General features: G+C 52.9%; 1 protein-coding gene across 5 annotated transcripts; it reads right to left on the bottom strand.

Moving 5' to 3' along the window:
* Positions 1-840: 840 nt before the first annotated feature.
* On the bottom strand, positions 841-7839 carry LOC149915277 (zinc finger CCCH domain-containing protein 11A-like). 5 transcript variants are annotated; one of them, XM_090122573.1, is made up of 7 exons: positions 4560-7839; positions 3883-4070; positions 3505-3628; positions 2982-3044; positions 2644-2730; positions 2035-2350; positions 841-1778 (listed from the first exon to the last, which is right to left on the bottom strand). In XM_090122573.1, exons 2-6 carry the CDS (start codon positions 3934-3936, stop codon positions 2067-2069), a joined length of 612 nt encoding a protein of 203 aa, XP_089978699.1. In that variant the 5' UTR covers positions 3937-4070; positions 4560-7839; the 3' UTR covers positions 841-1778; positions 2035-2066. The 5 variants fall into 5 exon arrangements, with proteins under 5 accessions (XP_089978699.1, XP_089978698.1, XP_089978696.1 ...); XM_090122572.1 differs by having other exon boundaries at positions 841-1346; positions 2982-3123; XM_090122570.1 differs by having other exon boundaries at positions 2982-3123.
* Between the last annotated feature and the right edge of the window lie 1319 nt (positions 7840-9158).

A 9158-nucleotide genomic window follows, 5' to 3' on the forward strand; every position in this document is an offset into this window, starting at 1 on the left:
TTCATTGTCAGGGGTATTACAGCCCAAAGATTGTAATAAAGTTCATACAAAGAAGGATAAAATACAGATGTTCCGTACACAAAGGCAAAGAGGAAAGGTTGTGAGGGGATTTCCCAAGTGAGAAGTACGATTTTAGAAAGGGACATGTACAGAGAACCAGAGGGATATCAAGGCAAATGTAACAATGACTGCTACAAAACCAGTGGTAGAGAGAGAATTCACTGCCAAGAGTATCTCACAGTCCAGTGATAAAGATTCATGGCCTTGGTTGTAAGGTTGTGTTTTAATTAAAAATACTAATTAAAAACAATCTGGATTTTTGAGCTATTATTATAAATATTCGTTAAGGGGGGATTGCTAAATGGTGCTGCAAAAGCCCCAACAAGGGGCTTTGTAATAGGGGGGTTGTGCACAAAGGATGTGAGAGATGGGGGTGTGGGGAAATTGGGGTTTGGAGGGGCACACACGTGCAAATGAGTGAGAGTGGGGAGGAGGGTGTGCAAAGGGAGGAGGATGGTGCACATGGATGTATGTGTACATGGCTGGGCATGAAGGATGTGGTGCCACAGGACTTCACGTGCACATGGAGAGTGCAGAGATGGGGTTACATGTGTGCATGTGCAGAGGGGTGCACAAAGGGGTAGGGTTGCACATCTGCACGTGTAATGGGATGTTTTCTGCAAGGTGTTTGCATGTACATATATAAAGGGATAGGTTGCGTACGTCTATGAAAGCAAATGAGGGTGTGCAAGATTGTGTGAGCATGTAGGTATGCAAAGGGGGTTGGATGGTGCACATGGGTGCCCGTGTACATGGCTAGACAGAAGGATGAGGTTACAAAAGTGTGTGTGTGCACATGACTGCAAGGCTGGATCTATGCTCATGTATTCATTCACATGAGTGTGCAAAGCGATGGGTTTCCACACATGTGCATGTACATATGTATGTGCATGAACATGGGTATGTGCACCGAGGTCTTTGCACAAGGCTTTGTGATTTTGCATACATTTGCGTTCATATGGATGGTGTGTGCACACAGGTGTGCAAGGATGTGCACGCATGTGTGTGTGATTGCACAGGTGTGTGTGTGAGTACATCAAAAAGTCACGCAGCAGCTCATGGAATGCTGCTGGACAAATCGGGCTGTGCGCTCTTTGTGAATCCGTAATTGTGATCATTTATTGATTGAGTGCAGCCACAAAAGACATAGAGTGTCAAGTTGGGCAGCACTCACAGTGCTGCCCTGTAACACTGCACACTGTAGCTGCTGCCTTCTGATGCTCCTCCTCTTACTCCTTCAGCTGCAGCTTCTGCATCATCTCCACAAGGCTGTTCATTGCGGAGGACTGCAAAGAAACAGAGCAAGTGTAAAAATAGGACAGAAACAACCAAGGGAGATCTCATTAAGAAAGTCTGATCAGTAAACTTCCAGAATGGCCCCATGCAGAACAGCACGTTCCTGCAATTGAGGTCACTGACATTACTTCCCATAACACATTGCCTATGGTAAGATTCATGCTCTGCTGTGGGCTCGCAGTTTCAAAGGTCCTAATGCCTGACATGGCAAGCTTCTTTATCACAGCAAAACCCTCCATCCATTACCAACCACGTCCTTCTCAAACCAGAGGAAGGCATCCAAGCTCCCCTAGGCAGCTCTCACTGACAGTGTGATTTCCACAAATGCACAGCTGGGTGTTTTTCTGTTGCATGTGTAGCGGCAGCTCTGAGGGAAGCCTTCATCAATTCCCTTCTCCTCTCTTTTTGTCATTGTCTTCTTGCTATAAAGCAAGAATAAAAATGAAATTTGACCAGGAAGCTTCTCAGCGAATGACATTTCCAGGGGGACATACGGAAGACCATCATGGAGTTAATGGAAAGAGACGGGGTTACGCATTCTGACATGTCCTTGCCCTTGGACTTGGTAGCCTTCAACTCTTTCCCCTCTACAGAGAAGGAAAAAGCAAACCCTAAGCAAACTCAAAGTGCTTGATTAGGGCAGCACCTACCAGGGCGGGTACCACAGCACCTTCTTACCTCTTAGCTTGAAGCTGTGTCCTGCAGCAGGCTCAAGGGTGTGCTGCTGGAGCCAACATGCTATCTCTGCTCTGACCCCTCGCTCTCTTGCTAGCAGGCAACTGCACTGCTGTCTGATTCTCTTCTTCCAAGCCCTTGCATTTACATCCAGCCAGGGTCTTGGAGACAGAGCAGGGGCACACGGCAGGGGAAGGTCTTCCCCCTGAGCTGGGACCTGCTGCTATAGGAAGCCCTCCAGACTGGAGACAAGCTCTCTCATAAAGGACTTCCTGCATTGCTTTTGCATAGATCCTTCCATTTGGCTCAGCACCTCTCCCTGTTAGAATCAAGAAAGGAGAAGCAACAAGATTTAAAGAGAGTCCAAGGCTACTTTCAGTCTGCAAAATGGGCCACAGTACTAGGAACTCTCATCTCGAGTGTTCACAGTAAGGAATTTTAGGATCTTGGGTGAACGTTGGGTTCAGATTACAAAACAGGACAGGAAAGGTAACTGTAAATCCCAGGGATTAAGACCCCAAGCAACACACAACAACATCAGTCCCAGAAAGAACAGAAAGCCTAGATAGAAAGACAATGCACCAAATCCAGACAACTGCTGTGTGTCTGTACCTCTCTTTGGTGCTGTGCCACACTCGGTGCTTCTGCCTTGCCCTTCTGCAAGGCTGCGCTTTGCTGGAAGGCTGCTTGCATCAGCTTCTGACAGAAAGGAAACAAGAAAGACATGTAGAGCATCTCTTCAGAGGAACATTCTAGCACAGCCAACCACAAACTTCCGGTCCTCAAGCGTAGTTTCTTCAATTTGCCCTTCTGCTGCTACAACAGTGTGCCTTTTCTGCAGCCAGCACAGAACTGCTATGCTGTTTCCTCTCTCCTCCATCACACACACACCCTCATGCAGCCCTATTTAGAGGCAGGTACCCACACCACAGCTCACAAGAGCTTCTTACCTGTGGAGGCTTTCCATTTCCCCCCTTGCCCTGCACCATCCCTTGGACGCACAGGTTCCATCCCTTCAACAACAGATCGAGTGTTGGTTTCACATTGTTCTCTTAGCTCATGCCCAACCCCCAAAAACCAAAAGACGCTGTCCTACAACCAAAACAGAAATTGATGTTTAAACTGCAATGCACTTACAGAAAGCATTACTGCTCTCATTCCTGCTCAGATAGCAGCAAAGGAACCCCAGTCTACCTGACAGTTCTGCATTCTGCAGAGCAAAGCTGCATCAGCAAACAAAATGCCATCAGCTGCAAAAGTCGAGACAGATTTTTTGTCCCTAAGGGGAATTCACACAGCTCTGGGCACCACCACTTATACACACACTTCTGTCTCACTGTTGCCATCAGCTGTCACTGTCAGCTTCCCTAATGCTCCACAATGGTTACTTGACATCTCTACAGCACTGCTCCCACTCAGAATACTTAAAATGCATTCCTCCATACTTCATGACAGAGGACTGAAGTGACTCACTTTTGCATGGTGGTAAGAACGGTTCATCCCTATGGAGTCCCTTTGCACGCTGCAAGGTGCTATTGGATCTCTGGCAGCCTGCTGGCTGCTGCTCCCAAACACAGGGAGCCACGTCGCGCTGCTTCTGAAGAGAGAAAAGAAGAAACGTTGGAGGAAACGGGCAGCCAAGGTTTGTAGAGTGGTTCTAGATCGTGCCAGAGATAGAAAGATATTTATCACTCAGGGAAAATACAGCCTGTGCCATGCCCAGGGCTGTCAGCAGTGAACGCAGAACCCAACCAGTTATTGAGCTCACAAAGGACCAGTAGGTCTCCCCTTGCTCCACCTCTTCCCCTTGAAAACAAGGAAGAAAAACCAGCAAAAGACACCCGGCCATACCTTTCCATTCATAGAGGAGGAATTGGGGCCATGGTCATCTTCTTGCTGAGACATGACCACTGAAGTCTCAGAGGAAGCCCAAGTTCAGAAGGCTCTCTCCACAGGAACTCCTCCTCCTCCTGGAAAGAGCTGACTTCACTCTTCCTAAGACTGTCTTGATCCCCAAAATCTCCTTTTGGACAGGAACTCTGCAGAAAGTATCAACAAGTGAAAAATCATGAGGAAGAAGCATTTTCCCAGCTTTCTTCTGCCATGCAATGTAGTCTTTTGAGGAGGGCAATGTCTGAAAATCAGCTGGCTGCAAGAGCTACCCAATGCTAGCTCCAGCTTGTGTCTGACTGCCATGGCTTGTGTCAGCAAGTGCTCTTCTCCATTTCCTCAGTAGCTCTGCACCCAGCCATCTGTGGGGCAGTGAGGCACAAGTTGCACTCTATGAAGCCTGTGCTCTCCTTCCTTTTTAATGTCTGACATGAAGGTGGGGGCCTGGCAGCAATTTTCCAGGGAAGAAATGACATTTCATCATCCTCACCGAAACATGGGATGGACTCTCAACAAGAACTCATTTCTCCTGGAAACAGCCATGCTGAGGGGCACTGCCAGAGCTGGAAACCCCTTCTCAGCCCAGCTTTTCTGCTGAGAGACCTCCCAACAACCACCCAGCACCAAACCCAGCTCACCTGGTCACTGCTCAGCCTGAGCTGTGCCCAGTTCACGCACACACTGCAGCAGTGCTTCCAACAGGCCCTCACAGGGTGATCTCTCTCAAAGAAGGTTCACAGCTCAGTCTCTGCATGCAGCACACTCACCAGAGCACCAGCTCTGCTCACCAGCTGTGGCACAAACACTCCCACCCCAGCAACGACTGTGACCTCAGTGAGTGCCCAAGTTGCTTCTGTGCTTCCATCATAAGTGAAGGAAATGGACGCCTCCCAGATCCAAATTTTAGGAAACTAACACCATGGTCACCCAATGGGGTAATTTGAAATAAAATAACAGAGAAGTGAAGATGACTCTTGTGCAGCCCAATAAAAACCAGAAAAGACCAATATGGCCTCATAGTGGTCAATGGAGTCCCAGGGGAACTAGTAGGAAGCAATAGGAATGCACATCTGTATGCACCAGGGCCAGTGCTGGCCTCTGACTGTGGCTTCCGGTCCTGGGGCCGGTGTCAGCCTCTTGGACTGTGGCTTTAGACCCTTGGGCCAGTGCTGGCCTCACTGGCTTTGGCTGTGGCTTTAAGTCCCTGCACTGTTCCAGCCTCTTGGGTTGTGTCTTTGGTCCCCAGGGCTGGTGCCAGCTTTTCTGGCTATAGATGTGGCTTTAGGCCCCAGGGCTGATGCTGGTCTGTCTGTCTGTGGGTTTGGGCTCCGGGGCCATTGCTGGCCTCTCTGGCTGTGGCTGTGGCCTTAAGTCCTTGGACTGTTTCCAGCCTTTCCAGGCTGTGGCTTTAGCCCCTAGGGCTGGTACTGGCCTGTCTGGCTGTGGCTGTAGCTTTAAGCCCCATGGCCAGTGTCAGCATCTCTGGCTGTGGCTTTAGGCCCTGGGGTTGGTGCTGGGCTCTCTGTCTGTGGCTTTAGACCCCATGGCCGGTGCCAGCCTATCTGGCTGTGGATGTAGCTTTAAGCCCCAGGGCTGGTGCCGGCCTCTGTGGCTGTAACTGTGGCTTTACAGCCCATGGCTGGTGCTGGCCTCTCTGGCTGTGGCTTCAGTCCTTGGGGTCTGTGCCAACCTCTCAGGCAGTGGCTGTGGATTTGGGCCTGAAGCTGGTGCTGGCCTCTCGCACTGTGGCTTCAGGCCTCGGGGCCAGTGCCGGCCTCTCAGGCTTTGGTTTTAGGCCACAGGGCCAATGCCAGCCTGTCTGGCTGTGGATGTGGCTTCAGGCCCCAGGGCTGGTGCCGGCCTCTCTGTGGCTTTAGGCCCCAGGACTGTTCCAGCTTCTCAGGCTGTGGCTTTAGGCCCTGGGGCCGGTGCCAGCCTCTCAAGCTGTGGCTGTGTCTTTTCACCCCAGAGCCTGTGCTGGCCTCACTGGCTGTGGCTGTGGCTTCAGATCCTGGGGCCCATGCTGGTCTCTCTGGCTGTGTTTTTAGGCCCCAGGGCTGGTGTTGGCCTCTCAAGCTGTGGCTTTAGGCACTAGAGCCTGTTCCAGCCTATAACAACATGCATTTTAAAATGGTTCATGTAAGTAAATGAAAGCAAGAGAATACTGAGCTCTGGGTATTTCTAGAATTGGGATAGAGACAAGAGAGTGTGCTCAGCCGTGTGTGCTTGGTTGTAGACAGCAATCTCTACCACATTTGTAAACATCTTTAAATCTTTGTTATCCTGCTTTACAGCTATTTCTTAACTCTGCTGGCTGTATCACATTCTGCTTAATTCTTCCAGAACACATTCACATTGGCTTCTCTTCAGAGTAAGAAGTTTCCATGCTACACCTGCTTAGCGCATAAGTCATGGCGACCTCCTAAGTATTTGAGATCATGGAGCAGATCTTCCCAGAAGAGTTGTGAAGGCAGCTGAGAGATGAAGAAGTGATCCAGGACAGCCAGCACAGCTGCACCAAGGCACCACCATCTGGTGGCCTTTTGTGGTGCAGTGTTGATACTGATGGACAACAGGAGGGCAACTGATGTCATCTCCCTGGACTCATGCAAGGCCCTTGACGTGGTCCCGCACCACTTCCTTCTCTCTAAGTTCCAGTGCTTAACCACCGTCTCTGTACAGACGTTTTTCCTGATATCCAACCTAAACTCTCCTGGCACAACTTGAGGCCATTTACCCTTATCCTGTCACAAGCGAGAAGAGACCAGCCCCCAGAACCCAACACTCAGCCCTATTGAAACTCATACAGTTTGCCATTGATCCAGTCTGTCCAGGTTCCTCTGCAGTGCCTTTCCCCCCTCCAGCAGATGAACACTCCCTCACAACTTGGTGTCATCTGCAAACTTACTGAGGGTGCACTCAATCCCTTCATCAAGATCATTAATAAATATGTTAAATAGAAGTGACCCCAGTACCAAGCCCTGGGGGACACCACTCGTGACCAGCTGCCAACTGGATTTAACTCCATTGACCAGAGCTCTTTGGGCCTGGCCATCCAGCCAGTGTTTCAACCAGCAGAGCGTATGCCCATCCAAACCATGGGCAGCCAGCTTCTCCACGAGAATGTTGTGAAGGACAGCATCAAAGGCATTACTGAAGTCCAGGCAGACCACATCAACAGCCTCACCTTCACCCACTAAGCGGGTCACCTGGACATAGAATGACATCAGGTTTGACAAGCGAGATTTACCATTCATATGATCTCAGGAGGCTTTAACCCAACTGCTAAAAGGATATAGAAAGGAGATATGAAAATGTCATCCCTGTGTCACAGTAATCTTAAGTTCAGGTGCATGTTCTACATTTAATACACCCTCCATCATTCTCATAGCCATACACGGTGCTCGGGGGAGCGGACGTTTCCTCTCTGCACCTCCTTGCAGGGACTGATGGCTGTGCCTAGGATCGCCCTGAACCTCCTCTTCTGCAGGCTGAGCTGCACCAGCTCTCCCAGAATTCCCACCCCAGCCGTTTCCCACACAGTGCTGAGGAGGGGAGGGGATCTGGGGGGAGACGGCTCCACGTCGGCTTCACGCAGCTCCGGGAGCTCCGCACGGGGACAGACAGACCGATGGAAAACAGCACTTGGGGACTGCAGCTGCGGGGCAGCAGCTCAGCACAGCGCCCCGATTAATCGGGCCGAGCGAGAACCGAACGCTCTTGCTAACTCCGTGCCGGGTTCGAACGCGTCTCGATCCGTGGGATCGCTCCCTCTCTTTCGGGGCTGCCCGGCTCAGCCAGGAGCAGCTCCCGGACGCCGGCCGGGTCCCGCCGCTCGCGGTCAGCCACCGCTTCTCGCAGCTCGGCGGCGCCTCGCCGCAACGATGACTCCGTAGAACGGCTCGGTTCCGACGGGGGCCGGACGGGGCCGGCGACGGTGCCCCCGCGCCGCCTTCCCCTGACCGCCCGGCGTCCCCGAGGCACGGGGCGGGCGGCAGTGGGGCGGCGGAGCACCGCTTTGCCCCGCACGGAGCCCCACTGCTCTGCCGTGGCGCCGCGCCAGCGCCATCGCGGAGCCCCGCGGCCACGGCCGCCACTGGCGGAGAGCCCGCGCTCGGCCCCGCCTCCTCCGCGCTCCCATTGGTCGGTCGGCGGAACGGGGGGGGGGGGGGGGGGCGCTCGCGCGGGGTCCTTTCCAACCCCCGTCGCGCCGTCATTGCGTTATCACCGCGCGCTTGCGCGTGGCCCCGGCCCGGCTGCCCGCGGCACTGCCCCGCGCCGTGCACCCGCTCTGCTTCGAGGACCCCGGGGCGGCCGGGCCTCGGCTGGGGCTGCAGGAGGACGAGGGCGGGGACGTGGTGGACCTCAGCGCGCCCGCGCCCGCGCCCGCGCCCGCGCCCGCGCCCGCGCCCGCGCCCGCGCCCGCGCCCGCGCCCGCGCCCGCGCCCGCGCCGTGCGGGCCTTCCTAGAGAGCGGCGAGCACGGGCTGCATCCATGCCACGAGGAAAGCGCTCACTGGTGGTGCACGGCAGTGCGAGATGAAGCGTGTTTCTTTATGCCTCTGCTGTTAGTTCGGGAGAGATGAATGAGTTCAGGTGCAGTGAAAATAGTCTCTTGCACACAAACTGCTCCTATTTAGAAGGATAGAGAATGTCAGCTGGAGCAGCATGGCTGCAGTGGTGCCCACCAACCACTGCACCGTCGCTGAGGCAGCAGAGCAGCAGAGCAGCCTTCTGTTCCCAGTTCTGAGTCCACATGGGCACGAGATGTGGATCTAATTAGAGGAGTGTGGTTCGTTTCCCTGCATCCCTTCCTCTCCCATGATGGGGAGAGTTTTTTGTTGTGTTTCTTAAAACATGATTTTCTGAGGCTTTGACCCAAGTGCTGAGCCCTGCACTTGGTTCACAGCACAGCCCCATCTGCTCCTGGAGGGCCTTTTCCTGCACTCAGTGCTGTGGCTGCCACAAGATGAGTAGGGGAAAGGACACCTGACTTAAAGCAAAAATGTGGGATGGGAGTCTGCTACAGAGTTGGCCCAGAGCCTGGGAAAGTTCAGCTGTCACCAGACATGTTTAGGGAGGGTGAGAGAGCAAAGGGGAGGAAACCATAGGGTTTTCTGCAGAGTCTTGGTCAATCCACAGAAAATTTGGGTCTCAGTCATGTTCAGCTAGGCCAAGTCTTCTGGGGCTGCATATTTCTCTTTGACCAGGAGGTAATAGGAAACGGCCCGGAGAGGA

The sequence above is a fragment of the Phasianus colchicus genome, chromosome 21 (genome assembly GCF_987193195.1).
Source record: "Phasianus colchicus chromosome 21, bPhaCol1.hap1.1, whole genome shotgun sequence".
Taxonomy (NCBI): domain Eukaryota; kingdom Metazoa; phylum Chordata; class Aves; order Galliformes; family Phasianidae; genus Phasianus; species Phasianus colchicus.

What these genes read in the sequence shown, in the direction of transcription:
- LOC149915277 (XM_090122572.1), bottom strand. An exon ending in GTTCTTACCACCATGCAAAA is followed by an intron (nt 3,124 to 3,504) that starts GTGAGTCACTTC and finishes TTTTGGTTGTAG; the next exon opens with GACAGCGTCTTTTGGTTTTT. An exon ending in GAAATGGAAAGCCTCCACAG is followed by an intron (nt 2,731 to 2,981) that starts GTAAGAAGCTCT and finishes CCTTTCTGTCAG; the next exon opens with AAGCTGATGCAAGCAGCCTT.